Source organism: Accipiter gentilis, chromosome 10 (genome assembly GCF_929443795.1).
Source record: "Accipiter gentilis chromosome 10, bAccGen1.1, whole genome shotgun sequence".
NCBI classification, from domain to species: domain Eukaryota; kingdom Metazoa; phylum Chordata; class Aves; order Accipitriformes; family Accipitridae; genus Astur; species Astur gentilis.
The window spans coordinates 16,501,091-16,525,423 of NC_064889.1; the positions used below are offsets into that span (position 1 = coordinate 16,501,091).

Sequence of the window (24,333 nt, forward strand, 5' to 3'; positions counted from 1 at the left end):
CAAGTGGAGAAAAAAGTTCCATTTAAGTGAGCAACCATTTGACCGGGAGCAGGACCTGCAGAGCTGGGTCCTCATGCAAACCACGCTTACTCATTGGAGCCACAGTTTTGGCATTAGTGTAATTACTCCAATAAGAGAGTGCAGAAGATCAGTACCTGGGTGCCCTTCCTTGCTTTCTCCACTGAGATTTGCAGAAGTCCACATTAGACAACTAAATCCTACTAAAACCTGATGGCAACTGAGTATTAACGCTCTTAAGCTGTTTTGAAAACACCAGCCTCTAATCAACCAATTTCTAGCAAGTAAAGAAAGTATGAGTTTTCAGCAGGAAGTATCAGATATAAATAGGACATGAGCTAACTAATGAGTTTGACTTACTTGGTGCAATACGCTAAACCATGTGTATTAAAATATTATTAAATGATGACAGCATCAATTATAATTAAACCTTGGTATGCCAAGTGACTGCCACACCAAATTGTCTATCCACAAAACAGAGGTTTTCTGCCATTTTTTAAGCAAAGAGACTCTTAAGTAGTTCAGACCTGACATTTAGGTTTTGTTTCAAAAAAAAAATAGAAAGAAAAAAAACCCCAAAGATTAAAAGGGAAATAAACCATCACGGGTAGGAATGGTTTTATCATTTGTCTTTCAAAGGGCAGACTTTTGGAGTTCTCAGCTGCTAAACTAAACCTGTTAGGAAAATTAAGCCATTTCACTTATTACAAATGACATCCCTCTAAGACGCTGTATATAAATGTATCTCTCTGTGTGGAAGTCTTTTCTTGGAAGGAGCAAAGCGATCTTGCATATCTCACACAGCAAAAGACAGGCAGACATTTATGATGAACGTCTTCTGCATGCAATTAAGAGCCTAATGTGGCCATGCAAGCACAGGCTGTGCAGGGGCTGCTCACCTGTGTTAAGGCTAGAGGCCAGCCTACCACTTGCCAGCTCTTTTTATGTGCTTGCTCTCTGTCGGCTGTTCTTCCTTCACGCAATGTTTGATGAGCCACTGGGACAAACAAAGCCCTATTTAACAGAAGTCTCACAGGTAATTAATTGAATCCAAATAAATTTCATCAAAGTCAGCGCCTGATCACGGGACAGTGTATTCACACGTGCATGCCCATGCACAGAGAAGTTTCAGTGCAAGCCAAGCCCTCAGTGCCGTGGTGTTTGCCTCCTCCAGTGACAAGCATACCTGGAAAACCACCGCTGCGCTACTGCCGTCCGCCTGGCAGGGCAGGGAGAGCGCAGGCCGGGCTGTGCAGGCTGTGGGCAGCTGCAGGCATCGCGGAGGGGAGGAGGCATGGAGAGCACCCACCCCCTGGCTCATTAGCGGTCCTTATTCTGGATAATTGCATGTTATGGCACAGGGCAATGGATGAAGTTACACCATGGCCAGGCACAGAGCAGCTCAGAGACCTCCTGGCTCCTAAAGACAGGGGGGAACTCTCAGCCTTGCCCAGGTTTTATTTCATTTAGACTGAACTTAGAACCAGGCAGATTATTTTATTTTCTAGTGTGAATGTGCTTTTGTTACAAGAAAGTTGGATGTGATTTTGTATTATTGGACTAGATTTTGCCTTGATTTATATAATCAGTGAAATCCCATTGACGTCAATGGAGTTGTCTGGATATAAGTAAGGGCAGACTTTGGCCCTGGTGTTCATGTCATTTGTGGTAATAAAAGGAATGTCCTAATTCTCCTAAAGAGTAATTGGAGACCAAGAGCACAATTACTTTAACAAGTGTTTCCATTGCTTCTTTACTTGAAATTCACATGAACTTTTTGGTTGTTTTTAACCCTTTATTCATGTCCTTAAACTAACTTAGTTGCCATTGTTGTAGAAGACAAATGTAATTACATGAATTTCACAGATCCATTAGATTATGGGAAGCCCAAAAGAAATATTCCTATGTCATCTTTATTTTTACTGACGATCTTCCAAGATCATCTTCATGATGTGACTTGTATCATACTAGTCTGGTAGAGTTTTTCCAATAGCTCAAAAGTTGCTCAAGAAAAATATTCAGCTTGGAAATGTGTCTTCTTTGAAAGTACTAGTCATTTTCAGTCATAAGACTATGATACATTCAAACTGTGAATAACGTTTTTCTTGGCTTGATGAACATCTCTCTTTTGGGCCATCCAACAATGAATGGCTAGAGCTCTGTGGAGAGGCAGTTGCCAAAGGAAGTATATTCGTACCTTCCAGAAGATGTTGCATCAGAGATAGTGGTGAAGTAGTTCATTTCACAGAACTGAGAAAACTCCCTGGTGAATTGGATGTTCCAACTACCCTAACGATTTCTCAGAAAGATCTTACTGTAAATACAGACAAAAGCTCTGCCTAGAGCAATTGCCAGTGTGTAAGGAAAAGATAAGGTAACATGGGTGATTTACCACCAGGCGGATGCTGTCTTTGAAATACAGCCTCAGCTATTACATACTTTTATATTGTAAAATAACTTCTGCTTTTGTAAATTACAGAAGTTAAAAATTCCTCATCTATTCACAGAAGAGGCTGTTCACGTGGTATTTCCATGCTCTGCTTATCAGTGTGCCAAAACATAGTTCTGGAAGGGAAAGACCACTTCACAGACTCAAGTGGAGATGCAAATCTCCCGTGCTGGATGCTCATATTGGTGATAGTCCGTGCTTCATCATGGTTATGCTACTTAATTGGACTTAGTATCGGAAGGCCACTTTAAAATCATTGGACTACCATATCTTTTCATCAAAAGCAATTTGTTCTGGAGTTGAGCTAGTCATCGTCAAGAGACAAATGCTGTGGCTCTGCACAGATTCCTGCTCCTCCTGCTCAGAGGAACTCAGGCAGCACCCTACCGACTCCGTCTCCCCCAGGGTTGTGGCTCAGGACAACTTGCTGGACACGTGACCCCAGAAATGTTTGGTTAATACATCACTTCTAAGCAATGCCGTCTAGAGACACAGAAAATGAGAAACAGTAGCTTCAGTAGTACAAAACAGTATTTCTAAAATGTAAGATTACAGTTGTGTTAAATATAACTTTCTTAGGAAAATAGCCAGCTGCACATTACTTCATAGCCTTACAGGCTCTCATGGTCTGCTCCTGCCCTAGCTCACTCTTCAGATCAGCTGTGCTCATCTGCTTTCTAGGAAGGGATACATTTCCAAATGCAGTTACCTAAAACTGAACATTTCGAATACATGACCTGTATTTGTCTCTCTTAAATAGATACATCCATTCACTAGAGTGCTTGGGGACAAAAAATGGAGTCAGCTATGAAAAGGGCAGGCAGAAAGGAACCAGAACCAAGCTAGATGGCTTTCAAGCAGAAAATGTGTATGTTTTCCAAAAGCGTCTAAAAACTAGCTGTCAAATTCAAGTGTCTTTCAACTCTTTGCAATTCTTAATGGAGTCACCTTAGCGCAAATGACAGAATTGGTGACCTGCAACACCAACACGACAAGATGAAGCACCTTACCTGCTACCTTGACCTGGGTGGGTCTGCAGGCTCTGCACGGCAGTACTTGGAACTCCTCTGCCTGGTACATGGAGTAGTCAGTGCTTGCAACCACCAGCCTGTCTCCAGGTTTCCATGAGCTTACGTCATCCACCAGATTCAGGACCGTGCTGTTCACATTGGTGTCAATGGTTACCGTAAGCTTTGGTTTCACTGAAAAGCCGGAATGGAAGGGTGGAGAATTCAGTTAATCTTATCAGAAAATGCTGGCTCTTTTTTTTTTTTTTCTTGCCTGGAACTCCACAAAAATGATGATTTCCTCATGCAACAAAAAATAGTTAACTCTTCCAAACATGTTTTTTTACTGGCTTTGGCTTGGAAAGGGAGCAAACAAGAAAGTGTTTTCCTTCAGTCGCAGGCAGGTGGTTTTTCCACTAACCCCAGGACTAAATTTAAATGTAGATCTTAGTGGCTCATTTTCACCACACCCACTTAGCAGCAGCACTTGTGGGCACTGGCCTCTGTTATTTACAGCAGTCAAGTGGTCTTTAACATGACTGTTTTTTCCAGCAAAACAACAGTCTTCCACCTTTCTTTTTCCACCAGCTGAGCACTGAAGAATCCTAATGACCTGTCTAATGCCCAGGTTAGGGACAGCAGTGTTGGAATTAATAACTACAAAATAAAGTATTGCTTTCAAAACCTGTTGTCTTCGCACAGTCTGACTAATCCTACCTCATCCCAAAATGCTTTAGCAAAAGACAAGATATTTACAGGAAGGGACTTGCCAAGTATTTGCCACAGCCTTGCTGGGCCTTTGAGACAACACCCTGTTGCCTCTGTTAGCGCTCAGGAATTTTTCCCGAGATAAATCTTCAGCCGTTTTATCTGCGTTCATGTCAATAGCCCAGCCTAAGTTTTAGCTTGGGAAATTACTCAAGTTGTTCTTATACCAAACAAGAGCCAGTCATCAGAAGACAGTATTTCTGCTTTTCCCTGGTCTGGCTTTCAAACATGGGGCACATACCAGATCTGCCACACAGGAACCGTACTCTGTAGTTCTGGCAGCCCTCACCCGTCTGGTCCTTGCCATGGCACAGAAACCTGTAATCGTGGCCGCTCTTGTAGAAAACCTCAGTTGTTAAATTAGCTCCATCAAGCGTCATTGCCTGGCATGAGAATGGAAATATAAAACAGGTAATACCTTGAGGTGAAGGGATTTCACCAAAACGTAGATGCCATCAGAAGAGGCTTTTGCTTCGTTTTGGGTCGTGCACAACAGTTGTATAACAAAACATTGTGATTGTTATATATGCTATGCAGCCGGCACTCCAGCTGGTGCTCAAACACAGCTATTTTATCCGAAGCTGCATAGATTATTGCTAGGTGCATGCCTTTCTCCCGTATCTATATTAAGACCATGTGCTTTTTTTGGGACGAGTATTTTGAGCTTCACTAACATCTGCCTCAGTGCCCTAGATTTTCTCTTGCCATTGGTTTGAGGGCAGATGAAAAGACTGAACACAGATGCTTGCACCCAAATGAACTCATGGTTTCAAGCCTCCTCACTGCACTCATTTCATTGCTTGTGGCTAGGCTATGTCTGAACCTTGCAGAAGAAAGAGGTAGGGGTCTTATTTCTTCTTTGCATGGATCAGTCTCTCTAAGACAAAAACAAAGTTGCTGCAATACCCATCACTCTAAAAGGAACAAGAAGAGATGGCCTTTTCTCACATACAAGTACCAGCCTGTACAGCTGCCTTGAGAAAAAAGGCTGTATCATGCCAAGAAGCAGTGCAATATGTAGCTTCCCTGTGCTCCTGCTGGGGCAATGTCAACCCTCGGGGTCATGTTAAATTTCACAGTCTGGCTCTGTAGCTTGCGATTCTCTTGACTCTTTCACAAAAATGTGATGCCTTGCATTGGGCAATCCAAATATCACGTGCATTTTAACAAGGCACCAGGAGACAAGCCATCTTTCAATGAAGGGCCTGATCCCGATTCTCGCACTTATGCAGACCTTCCTTATTAATGCATATACCCCACTGCCATGTATAGGATTAGCACTGTCAGCTGAAGGAATGTGCCTCTGGCTGTGCTGCGCTTCTGTTATTATCATCATATCTTCAATTTTCTTGTATGTAGCATAGCCAGAGCAGACCAGCTGCTATAAATCAGTGTGACTTTATGAAAGCAATGAGCAACACCAGATTACACTACCTGAGGATTTGCCATAAGATCTGCAGGATAAACTGAAAAATGTTGTCTCGCTTTTAATATACATGGAAAAAAAGTAACTGTCATTTAACAGAAGAGAAAAAAAGGTTCGTTTCTTGAACAGAATAATATTTTTCTTGTTTCTCTTTTAATATGCATGCTAGAAGGGGCTGTATCGTAACAAACATCTGACCCCTGTTTTGAACTGAGTTGTCACTTCTAATATACATATATGGAAGCAGAAATTAATGTGGATTTGCTAAGACCCGGCAGAAAATTATAGGGCAGTTTTTTCCTTTCTGTTCAAGAGGAGATTCTTTATAACATCTAGCCCTGGAAACTTTCACTCATACTGTCAGCATTCCCATTTACTTCAATAGCGGCATTCTTGTGAATAAGGACAGCTCCACTGGTTTAGAGTATGCAGGAACCTTAGGTTTGCCTCCCACAAATATGAAGTATTTTATTGTCTTTTGCTAGGCAATGCTTCTGCTATACTTGTTTTACCAGGTAGACATATAAAGTATATGGTGAACATATGCAAAAAAAATCTTGGATTTTGTCTTTTTTATTTTGTCCTTAGAGAGGCTTTTGCAGTCTCAGAAAAGGTATATGATTTCTCCTCAGCATGCTGGCCTGATGGCATGATTATAATGTTTAGCCCCAAACAGAATTCAAATTTCTTTCCACAGAGGAAAAGCAATTGACACCAAGAAATGGCTGGAAGCTCACCGGTATTTTTGGCAACCTACTACAGCTGGTAGCTTTACCATCTCATTACATTTTGTGATTAATTTTTTAGGTAGGGTCCATTCCATGACCATTTAAAAACTTTGACATTTTCATGTGCTTTTTCCTTTTAATCTTCCAGCAGGGAACCATGATAGCTTCTGTGCTGTCCATGACCCCACCTGTACTCCTTTTCATGCCAGAAGCCAGAATTTACTGAAAGGAGCTCAATTCTATAAACTTTTGTCTCAGAATGATACAAGACTGGGTATCAGATTTTCTTCATTATGTGTTAGAGCAGTAGAATAATCAGTGTCCTTTATTTAGAAACAAAAATTACTGACAAGCACAATTATTTTGGGGTGCAGTGTCAGTCCAAAGAGGACTTGCCCCTCTAAAGTGTGTGGTAAGCTAGCCTACCTGGATGTCAAAGGGTTGCCTGCAGATTTTATCAGGATGAGCAGCTTTGAAGTCAGAAAGCTTCTCCATGTCCTTAGATCTCGCTTTATCAGGCTTCTCAAACCACTCTGTCCATTCGACATCTGGAGACAAGTGCAAACAAGAAATTTCATTTGAAAGTCAAGCTTAATGAATGCAGCAAAAATGCATGAAGCATAATACGATCTCAGATATCATTCACAAGTTTCTCCACTGATGATCTGATTCCTGCCTCTTCCTGCCAGTCTGTCAGCTGCTTTGAATGATGCTGTGAAGTGTAACCAGCCAAGGGAGAGCGGAGTTATTAAAAGCTACATAACTGGAGTATGCAGTATGAGCATTATTAATAGGTATGGATTTTGGATCTGTGTCCTCCCTAGCTGCCTTTTCTGATCTTCAGGTCAAGTTACGACCAGTTACTGTATGTTGTCTGAAACACGGACATGATGACTATGCAGTCAAAAGAAGTAAGAGGTTGTGTGTGATCTCTCAGATCATAAGAGATGGAATTTCATACCCAGTGCAGTAAAGGAAAAAGGATCCCAGTTATTCAGAGAGTCCTGGAGGCAACTGGGGAAAGAATCTGTGCGTGTTCTTTACTTGGGTTAGCGGTGATGTAAACAGCAGCTAGCAAGTCCACTCTTCCCAAATGGAAAAGTATTGCAATAAAAAGGATTATTCACCCTATTTGCCAACTGTCTACCACTGAGTTAAATGGCACAGAGACCTCTTACCTTGAACCCACTCGCTAGTCGAAGAGACATTAAAATGTTCTCCGTTCTCAGCTTTGAATAGTTTGAATACTTTGGCCACAGCTGACCCTTTGTGACCTGTAAAAAAGCAAACATTGGTAAAATCACTGAATGCAATTGATAAAAGTCAGAACTGAAAAGGTAATGGTCCACGTGTGTTTGCATATTTTGGCTATATTATCCAGAATTAGCCCTGCACGCTTCCCGAAAAATTTAGTGATCTTGGAATGAGGCTTCAGATACTTTTATAACTGCTTGGACAATCAGGAGGAAAAATCTTCAAAAATCAAGAGACAATTAAAAGCCCAATGATTTGTAATGTACTGCTATTTTTATCTGATGTTGCAGCAAGCCATGTTGTTAGCTGCTCTTGAAAATGTCAGGAAAAGACACAGACTCAAAAGTCTTCAGCTTGCAAGAAAATGGTTTCACAAGAGTTTTTGAGGCTACCAGTACAGGATACACTGATTAAATTTTCAGCTGGTGTGAACTGGGTTTGTTCCACAGCTTTGTGTCTAAGAGAGGCAGTGTCTGAGCTCAACGGAGTTACAGATTTACACTGGTGCAGGATCTCACCTTTTATCTCAGGGTTTGGATAACCTAGGTTATACCCCACTCAGCTGCTTCAGCTGCATTAATGGAAAGAAGCAATATATACAGACAGCATTCAATTAAGTATGTCTAACCATCAACTGCTCACAGCTTCGATGTAATGCGGTGTCAAGTGAAAACACCGTTGACCAAATTAATCTCAGCCATAACTCCAATAACTCCCAGAGATAATGTCAAGCCAGCATTTTGTATATGAATTACCTTGATATTCAATGTGGTCTTCAACAGAAGAGGAGGGATTTCCTTTAATGGTAATAAAACTCCATGGGTGCCTGGAAAATGAAATGAGAAATGGTTAAGTTATGTCATGTATGAGATGCATATTTTTTATAGCCCGATGTGCTTGCTTTTCTTAGGGGCACAACATTCAAAACAGTCCGATTAGTGTGACAGGAGCTTAGTTAAAATTAAAAGTATCTTAACACTCTCTATTTCTTCAGTAAATACATCAAAAGAGAAGGAAGTTTGAGGACAAATCCCTGCTTAATACACTCCTATAACAAGTGTGTTGCTCTTAAATGAGTGTTTAAAGAGTCTTGTGTGTGACAGACCCAAGGGACACTGGCAACTCCTTGGGGAGCCTGAAAATCTTTTGTGAGCGTGTGCGTGTGCTTGAGTACACTAAAAAATATGAAAAGAAACCACTTCTGCTTAAATAAATATAGCTCATACTGAAACCTTGTATATCACAATTGTCTTTGGAATGACCCATGAAAATCTCTAACAGACAGACTGGCTGGCAAAGGACGAGAAAAAGTAGCTAGATAGTCTCTGCGTATCTAGTTTCCTTATTTTGAACATTGAACAAGGTTTATGAGTCTGAACTGTCTGTTCAAATCTGATCCCATGTCAGAAGTAAGTTCATTACCGCCTGGTGGTTATTGGTCGAGTAGGTTCAATAGCTATCAGCAGCACTGGAGAACGAGCACATGGATGAGTAAGCAACGGAGACAGAGACTAAAGTGCCTCCCAACCTTGGAGGTGAACCCAATTAGTAGGGGTCAGGAGGGAGTTTTCTCTTCCAAATAGAAGAAGTTCAGGCATATCTGCTCTTAATGACTAACAGAATAAAAAATATTCTTTCAGGATGGTAGGGAGGCTGTCACCACTACCCTGGATTTAGTAGTCCCATAGATTAAATCATGTCTTTACAGGTATAAATGCCCAGTGATTTCAACTGCGTCAAGATTCACCCTTGAGTCCTGCAGGTCACCTTACATTTACCATCTGCTGGTATAAGCGAAGTCGTAAACCGCTCTGGGACTTCAGAAGAAAACATACACAAACATTGACAGATAGCCACTAAAACATGCACAAATCACCACTGGCGTGAGCTGGGCTTTGCTGGGATTCACAGCCCCGCACTTTGGGGGCAGCAGGGGCAGATTCTGGGTGAGCACTGGTGCACCCCACGCCGTGCCGAGGGCCCACGCACGCACCGGGCACGGGTCCTCGAGGGGAGGCAGTCCCAGCGGCGTGTCCTCAGCCCCGGCACAGGACAGGCTCAGCAGAAGCTGCCAGCACAACTGCCTCGGGAGCCTGCCAGCACGCCAGATGCTCCTGCTGGAAAAGTGGCCTGTGTGCCAATTGCCAAAGGCACTGCCGGGCTGTGATCTCCATCCAGGGAGAGAAAGGGGAGGGGGGCAGGAAGGATACTTTATCACTCAGCAGGCAAAATAGATAATTTTCTTTTTTTTTTTTTTTTTTTGGTCACCAAATTCAAAACAAATGACAAAAAAGATGATGGCCCAGAAATAATCTCAAAAATAATCTAAAGAATAAGAAGCTATCTAGTTCTGCAGCTCAAGGTTTTGCCCCATTTCATATGTTAAAATACTTGTTTCTCCCAGGTTTTTTATCACTAAGAATAGTTTTAAAGTCATTCGACCCTGACACATAAGGACACATGCAATCTGTTTGGGCTATATGAAATGAAGGGACCAGTAAGTCCAGAGCCAAACCAGTGACGTATGGGTGGGATTCAAAACAGAACAACTATGTCATCAAGTGCAGAAAGGCTTTCTTTCAATTTATTAGTAGAAGGAAAAAAAAGCTCACACTTAAAGAGTAAACTCACTTTTCAAAAGGGCAACAATAGAGGAGGAATGCAAGATTTTCCTTTCATTCCTAATGTGCTGGACTCAGCAAATAGGCAACTGGAAGAGATGCCAGGAGCACAGAAACATTTTTGGATAAATCAGCATTGCTCATCGGCTCTGCTACAGCAAGGGGGAGTTGCACAACTTTAAGATCTGGTTGAACATGGAGCAACTGGAGAGAGACAGGAGTTTGTCCATATAAACCCTGCCACCACCCCGGTCGGAAAACAACCCGGTCTATAGCTTAACAGCCTGGCTCAAGTGCCACATCACAAACTGTGAAATAGAAATTTCCTAAGCCTGGGGCTTACACTGCTATTGTCCCAGTGATGCCCACGGTCAGCCCCAGCCATCGGCAGGGAGTTGAGAAGACCTGACAACAAGGATTCAGCAGGACCAGCCAGCAAATTCTGGGTGCCGGGCAGTGAGTGGTGACAGCACGTACACGGGCATGTTAGAAAGAAAAATCCATCCGCTCTCCTCTGTCAGAGCCTTCCTTTGCCATACAGGTTGACGTATTTATGTGTGTGTGCAATTTTCTCATCCTGAACATTTTTTTTTAAGATCTTCCAAAAAATTCCAAAAAGCACCTGTCAGGTGTATACATCCTTATTCATAGTTATAGATGTGTCTGAAACGTAAACTGGTATGTCTAAATCTTGTTACACTAAAGTGAAAGTTCAATTTGCCTAAGGAGAAAAGCTTGGATACATCTGACAAAGCTGCCTGTCTTCCACTCTGCCATGTAACTGCCTTTGTAAATCTGGTCCCAGCTGCCATCCAGACAATGGTTTTTTTTGAAAGCTGATGAACTTAAACACTGAGAACACTCCTGAAAATACAGTCTTTTAAATAATGCACCAAGGTGCAGGTATTTTTCCACATACCAGTATGCCGGTGGGAGACAACAGTTACCAACTACTACATTAGGGTACTCACAATGTCCCTATTATTTATATAAGGAAATATTGTGGTGTTTCAGGTAACATCGTGGCAAGGATTAGCTTTTTGACTGCAAACAATAGCAATGTTGAAAGTCACACTTCCATGGATGAATTTCTATGGTATTTCCATTATAAGCATTTAAAGCAAAGAAGTGAGAAACTAGCATTAAAACACCACAGCAGCCTAAGAACATCAAGTGCAATTTACTTTTATAAACATATGCAAAACCCATCAATTTCTTCCTGTTGCACAATTGGAAAGAAAAGTATAATGTAAAAAATCTTTTTCTGTTTCCCTAATTTCAGTCTTTGAAAAGAAACCCAGAAGGCTACTGGGCTTTAATATGGGTTCTGGGTATTTGAGAGCAAGCATTGCATTGATGGAGATAGGCTGTGTTTTGGAGACTATTTCTGCAGCCCTGGTTGATTCTCTGAAATGCATTACCTGGTGTACAGGAGTCCCTATAATATTTAACACAACCTCTTCATCAACCACCCCAAATCTTACTCCATCTGCACGTGCCCTGCTGACACTTGTCTGTTACCACAGACTGCTGTATTGAATCACTTCTTCCTACAAGGCATTTTTTTTTTTTTCATGTTCTGCAGTGACCCTCTTAGTGCCTCTTAAAAGAAAAGCCTACATAAATTCAGATAAACACAAAAAATATAATGGCTACAGTTGGGTAAATAACACATATTCTCAACAGTGTGTGTGCCAACACAGACACCATATTGGCCACAGAAGTATTTACAGTCCACAGCATAAATCCACCCCTGCTAAATTTCTGTGCTGCACAAGTCCCTGAATATGTATTGGACAAGCTGAAAAATATGCTGTATGTACATCTATATGTATTTATCCAGGGCTACATGGCTATTATTCTACCTTCCTTAATGTTCAGCCCAACCAATCCACTGCGTATGTGTAGACACGCTTCTTAAATCTCTGGGGGATGGCTTGAAAATAAAGTGAAATAAGTAACTTGTGGGAATGGTATCTTGGAAAAACATCTTTTTTAATGTGAATCATATGCTATTCCTCAATACGCTAATAAAAATACCCAATATAGACACTGAGTGCATCTTAAACTATCTAATTAACTGCTAAAACTTCACATTGAGAAGTTTCCCTCTTTTTTTTTTTTTTTTTTTTCTTTTTCCATGTGAAAGAACCTTGTGCCTTTGAGAGAGTGGAATTATTTGGACATTTCAGGAGCATAATAAAGCCTCTGTGCTAGGAGAACTGGCAGGACTGGCACATACCTAAACCCAAGGTGGAGGAAATGCTTGCTGCCCAGTTTGGTCATTGCTTTCCTGGCCGAGTCATCCAAGTTTCTAGATCCTTCATCGTTCACTGCAACCGACAGGATCATGCCATTCGCAACTCTGCCCAAATACTGGGCAAGACGTATGCTTTCCTCTTTTGCTCTGTACGTATCAAACCTAAAGTGACAAAAACACCCAAAAACATTTACTTCAGTGAGCGTCGCAGCTTTATGTACTGAAAAGCAAGTGCTGTAAAGAAATAATCCTTTTGTATTGTTTACAGTGATCATATTATCCTGTTGCAAAAGCACTTGTCTAATGGTATATTAGGGGTTTCTGTTAAGACGAATCGATTAAACTCTAGTTGACAGTATAGCAAGGTAATAACGCTACTTATTTGTTGGTTTTGGAGATTACTGATCTAGAAAAAATTGTGTATACATGCAATAACACCCATTTGAACAAGATGCTGAAATGGGTGTTTCTGAGTTTACTGAGATGCTGTCCCCAACCTGTTCCCAAAGATCCTCACATCTAGACAGTTGAAAAGTCACTCACCGATCTGAATGGACAACTGCCCCCGTCCTTGGGTCAATGACATGGACAATGACACCCCGATGGCCCCAGCTCCTTTCAAAGTAATAGCCACCTTCTTCCATGCCACCAGGATGAAGAGTCTTGTTTAAGAAAGTCCAGGACAGCTTCTTCTTTCCATGGATCTCTAGAGTGCCACCCTTACTCACTCCAAGATACTTCTGCCCAAAGTAGGGATTCGGCTGGCTGCCATCATCCGCTCTGCAGCAGGAAGGGAAGAAAGGAACCAGTTTTGGGTTTGTATCTGACAGGCAAGGAGCCTCTCTCCTTGTTCTGCTATGGCCCAAGGAGAGAAGTGTCATGATTTGCAATGCATTTCTTTCAACTACTCTTAGAATTAGCAACTGCCCACACTGTAAGAAAGCTAAATTATTTGAAATAATACTAGCAACCCCTGAAGACCCGCAGCAATCTGGAACGCAGATTATACATGTTATATTCATTCTATCCAGGCCAGAGGGAGCTTGAAGCCCAGACTGAATGACACGTTTGTGGTTTTGAATTCTGGAGGATGTTAGGACCCTAACCAGGTGCTAGGAGGTCTAGTGGTTGTTAAATATGGGTTTGGCATCTCTGAAATTCTAAGACACCCTGTGGCAATCTGCGAGACATAAATGTATTCTACTTTGGCTCACCACTCTCATGCAGAAAGAAAGGATGTTTAGGGAAGAGAATTTTCGGAATAAAAGAACTATCCAGGTTTTAAGCCTATTCTGGAAAATCAGCTTGAGTGGTGGCAAGGTGCATACAGATTTTCTGGCATGCTCAAACACCCCAGTGTTCATCTCCCCATAGGATTTGAAAACCAGAACCGAAACTGCATCAATTCTTACAGGCCATTTAAATTGTTTAAAAAGCTACTGAACTTTCTACAGACCACTGATGATAAGTATATCTGAGAAAATGTAATTTTAAGGAACATTTTTGTTCCCTGTTGTGAAAGAGAGATCCTAGAAAGTTCTAAGATAATATTTTACAGTGCATACGTACCGCCCATATAAGATGATAGCCACATTGCTTTGGTAAGGGCACATCTCACTGCCGATATGTAACTCTCCACCATTTTCAATAAGTATATGTCTAGTACGCAAAATGATAGGCTGCATATCATCTTTAATGACCAGTTTTCCTAAGTAGAAAAGGTTATGACATTTGCTTTAACACACAGCAGCTCATCAGAGGTTGTGATATCATTGTGCTAAACTCAGTGCTGGGCTCTCATGTCAATTTTTGAAAAATTCTGCCCATCCTCCTCAAAACAGCTCTCAATACAAATCCTAAAGATATTACATGGTTTTTATTCAGGCCAATTCTTAAAGAATCCAATTAAGATTTGTGAGGAAGAGGACTCATTCAAAACTGAGAGAGAAATTCAAAGTGAAGATGAATAAAAGCTACTCATGCTAGCATCCACCAGCAACACTATGACTCTGACCTTAGAGACAGAGGCACATATGTATCTGCCTTGTTCTGAGACCCTGAGAACACGACTAGTGCAGTACGATGTTACCAGGACAATGATTTAGTAAAAAAAAAAAGGTTTTGAAGCAAATCACAGTAGAACTGATGAGTATACTGAGCTGCTTTTGTAAATTCTCCAGAAAGGACAGTAAATAGGTTGAATATAATAGCTAAAGAACTGGTAGCATTTCAGCTACCATCCACCCTTGTACTGAATTAAAGCTGTGTTTGTCCAGTAGCCACCCAATTCTCAGCAAGAAGCGGGAAGCTCTCCCAGCATGAGACAGAGTGATTTAAATAGCCACAGTGGAAAGCACACTTCACCCAGCCTTGCCACCAGCACGTTTTACCTCCATCAGTGATGTGGATAGAGTGGACGGTTGCAGAAGAAGAGAGAAGGAGCTTCCTGCCGTTACGGATTTCAATGTGGTTTTCTTCGTTGTGACCTGGGTTCCAGATTTCTAACTCAGGATCCTTATCAGGACATGCGACAGCTGCTTCTGCTGGGTGGAGATGGAGAGTGAAGACAATTACAGTTTGTTCAGTGCAAGACAGAAAGCTCCATATCTGGAAATCTTTAAAGTATCATTCTCAGTTTCCCCCTTTGCTGACTCCCTGGAACACAGCAATATCTCAGTGCTGCAGAGTACGTGTGGGCCACGACCAAAAGAAAACAAATAACAGCTTAAGCTGTATGGTTTTCTGTTTTCTGGAAGCATGGAAAAACCCACTACCCGATGCAAAGGAGCCTTGCAGGGGATGCAGTTTCCAGAAAACTACCAAGAAGAGGCTGTAACTGAGCCCTTCCTGCAGTGACATTCGTCCTCATTCATACCATCCAGACACAAAGCCTTTCACAAGCCTAGGGAAGATGTTGATGAAAGGATAAAACAACTACTACCTTTAAAAATGCCCCCAAAATACCTGCAAGGTCTGAAAAGCTTTGCTTAACGTAAAGCTATTAAAATGTGTTCGCATACTGTGTTTTTACTGGAGATGGAGAGTGAAAGTGCTCAAACTAACATGAAAACACTGAGGACCAAGATATTTCCAGTCCATCCAGTAACAGAGAGCAACAGGAATCTCACAAGAGGGAGATTCTGGGTTTGTGAGCTTTTCCAGGCAGAAGCAATAGGGATTCATGCACTTTGGGTTCACACATCACCAGTCTCCACACACAAATTTGATGACAGACTACCATGACATGTTAGTCTAAAGGGCTCTCATACCAAATCCAAGAGTCTCATGTTGTAAGTATTTACTTAAGATAAAATATTTCCCTGATATAATCTCAGTTGATATGTGAGTCTCACATCTTACTCTAATCAACAAAACTGCGAGTGTGAGAGTCCCACGTGTGAGGCACATTTTCTGAGGGTAGAAGACTTTCTAATCCTAGGAAGCTGAGGTCAGTGAAAGTTAGAAAAATGAGCCTTTTGCCATCAGAAAGGGTGGGGAGTTCTCACCAGCTCTCCAATTTTTATCCCTTAAAACAAAAACATCATTAGAAAACTACAGGATCCACAAATCAATGATAATAGACACGGGATAAACACCTTGACTTTAACAGGGTTATGTCTCTGGCACATAGTATAGTAAAGTCGGGTGGGTTTTGCCCTGCAGATATTAATGCATTTAGTTAATGAAAAGGACAATGATGTGAATCCGTGCAAGGAAACATGTCCTGATGTTGGTGTAGTCAACAGAGAGCTGTTGTGTCCTGCCACTGTGAAACTTGAGGGACATCTGTAATTCCACAGCAACAGAAACAAAATCTGTCCGTCTGCATTCAGTTTCATCTCAGATTCCTCCACCAGTTTCATGTCTTAAGAAAACAATAGAATTGGACCAGCCACTGCCTTAAATTCTCCAGGGACCCGTTAAATACCAGCTATTCAAGGTAAGCAAGGGACATTTCATGTGGGCAACAGATGCCTTGGCTCTCTGCAAACTTTTTCCATATACATGAAGTGGTCAAATCAGAGAGGGCTAATAATCTACCAGGTAGCAAGTCAAATATTGATAAACATCCCGGACCTGATTTTGATAGCACTTGTGCCAGCTGGAAGCTGGAATTGTATCAGTAATGTCAAAGGCATTTTGTCCAATTTACAGTAACTGAGGCAAATAAGGAGTTTCTGGCTTCCTACCAGAAGGCACACAGAATTAATAAGAGTTGGAAAAGATAAGTATTTCAGGAAGAAAACAGGACTTGCATTGTAGATTGATGTTCAAATATAACTGTAATACACACTGACAACAAATTCAAAAAAAATGAGCTGTTATTCCCATAGGAATAAGGATAATAGAATATTTGCTCATGATGAGAAGCTAAATAAAGCCAAAAGAATTGATTCAAATGTAGAGGTATAATTTATCAACTAGATTAAGTGGACAGGATAAAAACCTTTTTCATTTTTCCATTTACTTGGCTATGCTAGTGTCCAAAAGACCTTCCTGCAGTCTCAAAAGATTACTTGTGCCCCCCAAATTCATTAGTTAGAAACAGAGAGGTAGACAGTGAGGCCTAAGGGGAAATCAAGATGAATTTATGCTGATGTTTGGGATGACAATCAACAAAAGCCAACACAATCCAGAACAAAGGACCCAAATTCCCAATTTCATTAACCAATTCGTACCAGAGACCGGGAGCCATGCACATCACCCACATCTACTGCACCAAGTACACCGGAGGGCTGAGCATCCTCTGCCAGCTGGTCCAGGTACCTTGCCAGCTTGGATTATTACTCCCGTTGTCATTTTTAAAGTAAGAGTGCAACTTCTACCCAGCACAAGGAATTAGTGAATGTTTTGCTTCTTGACCAAAAGAGCCTGAGCACGGCAAGGAAAGGTTTCTTCGTGCAGCTGCAGCATTTGGGGCAAGACATATGGTCTCTTTGTTTTAAACAAATATAAACCCCCAAATTAGCTGTATTTAGAACATGTATATCCAGCTTCCCTTTCCCTAACTGCTTAGGAAAAGGGTTGCTTGGAAGAGGCAAAACCCAAGGGGCAGGGATGTCCCACCCCAGAGCTTTTTGCTATCCACATCTGGGCTTGAGCAATGCAGCAAAATGCTTGACTTCACCTCCCACAGCCACAGCTATTAGGACCTGAGGTTTCTTTTGTTATTTCTTTGTGGCAGTTTGCTGAATTTGGGGTTGTTTTAAGAATGTGTGGCAGAGTCTGAGGGATTCCTGAGGGTACTTTCACCTGCTCAGAAATTTCAGTCTTTGCCACTCCAGCTGCCCTCCATCTGCTCCTGATGTGCCCCCATATTGGCACATCAGCAAACTGTTTTTCTCCTGAATTTTAGAAGAGTGAAAAGCTGCTCAGTCTAAACCAGAAATATCTTTATTTAACAATAGTGTTACAAACTATGTCCTTTTTCCCCATGGCAGGAAAACTTACCTGTGCTTACAGAAGAGATGACAAACAGAAGAAAAATGAAATTTTCAGACAGATACTTGGTGGTAGGTAGAGCCATTTCTTCAGGACTTTTAATTGTCTGGATGGGTACCTGTGAAGAAAGAATATCAAGCAAATGTCACTTTTTTTTTCCCCCCAGCTCATGCAAAAACCATTCACTGCACAAAAAAGGTTATATCCAGCTTTATGCTAGGCTGCTTCCTCTCCCATTCAGCTCTATGGCTGAGAACACCTTCACGCCGCTTCAGGACCAGCCCGAACAGAGCAAGAAACCACGGGCAGCTCCTCACCCTTTGTTTGGTTTAGGATAAACCCACTTGGGAATCCAAATAGACACTCAGAAAGCAACCACCAGATGTAACCGAAAACGCCTTAGGAATGCAGCATGAACACATCCAGTGTCAAGGCTCTCTACGGCTGCATATTCACATGTGCAAAAAAGTAATGAAACACAACAGAGAAGGCGTTTGCAGAGTGACAAATTTTCACAAAGTAACATTTCCATCGTACCTTGCTCCCCCCGTACTACCCACACATTTTTAGCAATGGCGTTTTGTGCACCCCCAAGATAAACCATACTCATACTTCCAATCTGAAGCACTTGGTTTCTTAGATTCCAGATCCAAAAAAAACATTGTCTATTTAACGTGCCAGCCCAGAATTTTCTTGCAAAACCAAAAGCTGCTTTTGAAACCAGTCTACCTAATGTTTTTGTTTCTTCAGTAGCCAACCCCCAGCAAAAACAAACAAGCAGTGTCATGAAAGTCAAAGTTAGAATTAATGTGATTCTCTCCAGTGATTGATTCTGCAGCTCTGCCCCATGCTCATGACAATTTATTGACATGTGTATTCACACTGAGACAAGGACACCCACTTCTGTATTCATAAGTCACTGTTTAAAATTCACATGTAGTCCTTGGAGCCATTAGGTTTTATCATGTAAGCCAGTATCTGAGGAATATCGAAGAAATGTATTTGTAGCTGTCATGTCACATCACAATGATGAAATAGGATAAACGTATGCATCGCACAGCTTAGTCAGACGCAAAAAAAGCAATTGAAAAAAACTCCAGGGTGCCCCAGTTTCTTTAGGGCAAAAAACACATGCTATCCTTCATGTCACTTGTTAATATAAAAAGCACCAGAAAAAGATATGCAAGAAGCCAGGATTTATTCTGGAGCAAATTTTACAGTGTGTATATGCAAAACACATGTTTGTACTGTTCATAAAGGTGATATAGCTTGAAGTGCAATGATATGTTCAAACCACATGTAATCCAATGATTGTATTAAAAATAGCATTAGAACCAGATTTGTCAGGAAATATTCCAGCAGGAAACTGCTTGTTTGTTTTGGTATAGTGTATTTGACAGCCATGAGCTCTAGAAACAGCATAGACTTGGGGCTTGGTACAGTCTATCAGGTGCTGAAATGCTGTTACAGAACAGTAGAAAAGAGGAATGCACTTAGTAACGCTGTAACTTCGAATGATATACATTATCAGAGAGCAATACCGTCGCCATGGAATTTGTGCCAGAACCAGGCTGCACGTGTCTGACATTTTAACAGCATTAGCCGTCAACATTTGATAAGCCAGGGGTCTTTTAAAGGAACATTATTAGAGGTACACCCAAAGTACAGCAGTCACCATTAAAATGTCAAGATTTATTAGCGATTATGACACAGCCTAATCTACAAACCCAATCACTAGATTCTGCTTTAACGATAGAGGGAAAACTAAACAAGTGGTAATACCACAGGATGGTCATTGCAGATAAACAGTGCTTCTTGTAGCATGGAGACAGCTGTATGTTAGTGCTGCATAAAGCCAGATTCCAACTGGTAAGGTATTGGTCATAAAACACATCCAGATCATATAAGAGTTCACAGAAATAAAAAGAAGGCACTGATTTTTTGACATGGAACGGCATGCATTTGCTGTCCTGTTGTTTCATAGGTAGCAAAGAAATTTCTTTGTTCTGGCCCATTACAAACTCAGAGGAGCGTCTCTGCTCCGTCCAGCTCATTATCTTTTTTCTGACAGTAACCTGTATCAAACGTAGGAAATTAGTTTAAGAAATTTCACAGCCTTTGCTTTCTTTAGAGCCAAGAACTGCACAGTACTTACCACCAGCTTGTGGAAAATGGCTTCTGGTATTATATCCCCAGTTGCTCATCGGGGACTGCTTCCCTGATTACATCCATCTTCATTAGCAGAGATCAAAACAAGCAATCGGACACTGGAAAGTCATGTCATTTTTGGAGGCATCAGCTGCCTGCCAGGCCCCAATGTTTTTGTAGTGTCTGATCTGCTACAGTCCAAAGAATATCCTGCTTATTTTGTGACTGAGGTAGGGTGTTTGATTCGGCTCACAGCGAGCCCGAGTTCATTGCAGTGTTAGGATTAACTGGCACTCAGGTTGGAAAGGCTGAGAGCTGAGAGGGCCAAGAGGATCCGACTCCTCTGATTCAGCTCTGACTAACACACTGCTGGAAAAACGCTGCTCGGAGGATAATCTCAGGAATTTTCCTTCAAAGGCTCTCACTTCAGCGTCTTTCCCAAATATTAGACACAAACAGTGACATGTTTGATTTTACTGTTGAATAAAAGAGGAGGAAGAGATAGTGACTCTTTTCATTAATGTCTCCTGCTGGAGAGGACTCAGGAGCAGTTATCTCCTGCCAGCCAGCCGTTTCGTTAGCTCAGCGCTCAGAGCCGCGCGGGGATACAGCAATACACCACATCTCACTTGAACAGGCGCCATGTGGCTGACTTCAGCTCTGATGTAACCAGCAATGTCAAGAAATCTCCCTGCAGATTTGGGCACTCTGAGAGCATAAGGGCCATACAAGTGTCCTCCTAAGGCTATCGTCTCCAACGTTTCTCAAATACCATCTGTGACTCCTCTCTTGGGTGAGAAAAGCTTTTTCATCTAGCCACTAAAAGCTGCCTGCCAATGGCAAGTGGGACTCATATCCCTGGATCTGGCAAGGCAGACTTTCTGAAATGTTTCCCAGCTGCTGAATCTTTCCAAAAAGTGAACAATAGCAGCAGACAATGCTAAAAGTAGATGCAGGAAACCATTAGTGCTCCGCTGGCTGCTACTGCAGGTGTCAGCAGTGATACTGTACTAGAAAGTGCACCGCATAGGCAGGAATCCATATCCACCGCCCTCCCTGCGGTTTTAATGCTGGAGGCAGCACAGAGCAGACAATCCCGAGAGCAAAACGGCGAAGAAATTCCCAGAGGAAGCCAGACTGTCACAGGCATCATGGTGGGGTCACACGGACACCCTGAATCTGAGGGGCAGAGCAGAGCGATCCAGGGCAGCACAGCCCACCGATCAGAAACACACACCAGACTCTGACCTTGACTTGCCACCGTGCACAACTCTGGGCCAACCACCCAAGCCTGGTGCCAATATTTTCAAAAAGTAACTAACTCCTGATACTGGGTATTTTAAAGTGCTTTTTAAGACTGGCTTGACACACGTTGGAGGATGTACCTTCAGCATCTGCTGAAGATGAGGCTCCTTTCTGGTATGTCAAGTGGGGCATAACGGGAGCATCAACCATCCATTACAACCACGGCAAGGACGGGAGAAAAGCAGCAGCTACCTGATCTCCCCTGAAAAAGTTATCAAACAGGAGCAAGAAACCTGACGGCTACTACTGCTACTACTGCCCAGCAAGAGAGACCACAGACCTGCGCAGGGGCAAAGCGGGGATCCGGAGCTGTCCCCAGAGAAGAACAGGCAAAGCTCACATGGAAAAGGTGCCTTTTAGCCTGATGGGGAGTAAACTCTCAGCATCAGTTCACAGGCACTAATTTGCACAGGTACTTGAAATGACCTGTGAGTAAAATCTGTGTTCGCCAGGGACCATCTTTGCAAGGCGAGATGCTCCAGGAGACCCCAAGGGGTCAGTGCCAGGACTGTAGTTCACCCCTCGTGCTCCGCGTGGCCGAACCTGGACTGTCCCTTTGCCACAGCTGATGCTGAGGTTTTAGTGGTTTGATGGTTATGTCTGGAGCCTTGCTGCAGGTTTCCTCATTCATATGCAAAGAAGCCAACACAGATTTGGAAGCTGATTCCTGAGAGAGGGAGGAGCTGTTTAATTAGCGCCTCTGCCATCCTCTTGCTGACATTGCCTGGCAGCGACTGTCCTCTCACCCCACTCTGAGAATTTTGCATTTTAGCCCCAGCTGGAAAGATGGATTGGAGGAACACATTTGCCTTTCTGACCCCAGGACGTGCCAGCTCTTGCTACAGTGACATTCCTGTGCAGGGGGAGCCTTCACACACCCAGCCACAAGCACAGCAAAAGCCTTCAGACGGCCTTACAAATAAACAAACACATTTCTAGGGATTGCTAATGAAAATGCTTTCTCAGTCCCAGCGCATGACAGCAGCATAGCTGCCTCTGCTCTTCGTCTTGATCTTGTGCTTGCCACCCAGCCATTAGCTGCTCTTTTTACTAGCAAGTAAAGGAGGATGAAACTCAGGAACAGACTTTACTTCTCAGTGAAATCAATACTGGAGTCAAAAGCAGCAATCTGACGTTTTCCCAATCAACCTTAGTTTCTTATAAATTTATCTCATATCTTTCCCTACAAGGAAGAAGGTTCTGCTCATGTATTCCATATATAAACATCACTGCAAGTTTCTTGATTCCCGATGTTCATAAAACTAGATTCTGAACAAGGAGCAGGAGTCAGAGGAAAATTTTACAATGAATAAATTAAAGGAAATGAAGGTGTTGTTTGCAAATTTGTTGTAATATTGGCAAACTATTTTGAGACTGAAATAAAAGGGGGAAAAAGAGTTCTTCTAAAGCTATGCTTTTTTTCAGAATTAGCTTGCTTTTTTTTTTTTTTTTTTTTTTTTTTTTTTTTTTTTTTTGCAAAGGCTTACAGACCTTGAAAAGGAAAGGAAGCAATTTTTGGCTCAGCTAAAACAAAATCATTTGCAATTCATAACACTCCACCCATCCGAGGCTGACGGACTCCCAGTTTCACATGCTTTCAAAGTGCTCAGCATTTCACTGAATTAAACCCTTATCAACTGCATGAAGTTTTCAAAGCATCGAAGCGGAGGGAAGCCGAACCCCTTTTTCAGAGGTTCGGGGTGCACTGACTTTGCTGTGCCTGCTGACAGTAACCCAGTGTATAGCCAAGATAATGCTTTCAGGGAGTACCAGAGCTACTGTGTTCCCACTGCAGAAATGCTCTGGGGATAACCAGGACAGCCGTATATCCTGAACGCATTAGATGTACTGAACGTGCCCGGATTAGCCGCAGGTCCACGTGGACACGCACAGTCCATGTGGACTCCAGCATGCGGGTGGAGATCCTCCTGCTCAGGAAATGCCCGGGAGGAATATGAGAGCTTCCCACAAATGCAACGCCCACGCGACACTTACCCCCACAGCTTCACACACACAGACTTCTGGTGCATGCCAAGTTAGCCGTAGCCTTCAAAAACATCGTCTTGAATGTCCCAAGGGTCTGTGGAGGATGTACCCTCTGCAGAACATCCCTGGTTTTGAAGAGTTTTTTCCCTCCCAAGGTAAGGAAAGTGTGTGCAGTGGCTGAAGAAGATCACAGCATCCTAAATCCTCTTCAAACTGCTGCTTTTAACTACTCAAATAACTGCATCAGGATGTAAATATTTTTCTTTTTTGCTTTTGTGGTACTTTACTGTTTGCATCTGGCTCGCCACGGCTCCACGCCTTCCTCTCCAGGACATTTGCCATTTGCTCTCCTTCTGGGGCGGGAGGAGGAATAGAGATTTTTCAGAGGTTTAGGCACATTCCTCTCCTTCCTTCACCAGGCTCTTCCTTTGCCAGTTGTTTAGTCTCAGCCTGGGGTTAGAGCTCTGCAAAGTTTTATTGGGATCCAGGGTCTGGACCTGTCGCAGATTATCAAATAAATCTCCAAGAAGCTAAAAGCTTGCTCTGTAAGTACTTGTTCCAATGCCGGGCTTACGCTCACAAGCCAAAACCATCTTGCTTTTCTTCCCTTGCATGGCCTCAGAAATCATAACAATTAGGTACTAATGGGAGTTCAAAAGGACTTCAGGGAGCTCCTTAGAGGGTCAGTCCCAGCCACTCGGGCTCTTATACCATGTCTCTACTGAGGACATCAGTCTCCATCGCTTCCCTGCAGGGGCCAGCTCAGGCCCGTGATGGCCTGTGCATCGCTCTTTATCTTACCTTTTCTGAGCAGCATCAGTGATTTCTTCACACTTCCTAGCAAGCCAGGACCTCTCCCGCGGCCAAACCCGACTTGCACCTCTCCTACCTGGTGTGGGGATGGAGCCACGGTCTCCTTCT

General features: G+C 42.5%; 1 protein-coding gene across 3 annotated transcripts in view; it reads right to left on the minus strand.

The window, feature by feature from the left end:
• The window catches only part of CEMIP (cell migration inducing hyaluronidase 1), a 116,553-nt gene that overhangs the window by 39,973 nt on the left and 52,247 nt on the right, over positions 1-24,333 (minus strand). For 2 of the 3 annotated variants that reach the window (XM_049811434.1, XM_049811432.1), the window contains exons 2-11: positions 17,983-18,091; positions 14,922-15,074; positions 14,101-14,239; positions 13,075-13,311; positions 12,514-12,693; positions 8,406-8,476; positions 7,575-7,670; positions 6,823-6,944; positions 4,484-4,625; positions 3,478-3,669 (exon numbers count right to left, since the gene is read on the minus strand). In XM_049811434.1, the coding sequence (XP_049667391.1) occupies positions 3,478-3,669; positions 4,484-4,625; positions 6,823-6,944; positions 7,575-7,670; positions 8,406-8,476; positions 12,514-12,693; positions 13,075-13,311; positions 14,101-14,239; positions 14,922-15,074; positions 17,983-18,058 (1,408 nt within the window). In that variant the 5' untranslated portion in view covers positions 18,059-18,091. The remainder of the gene's footprint in view (positions 1-3,477; positions 3,670-4,483; positions 4,626-6,822; positions 6,945-7,574; positions 7,671-8,405; positions 8,477-12,513; positions 12,694-13,074; positions 13,312-14,100; positions 14,240-14,921; positions 15,075-17,982; positions 18,092-24,333) is intronic. The other variant, XM_049811433.1, reaches the window with a different exon arrangement.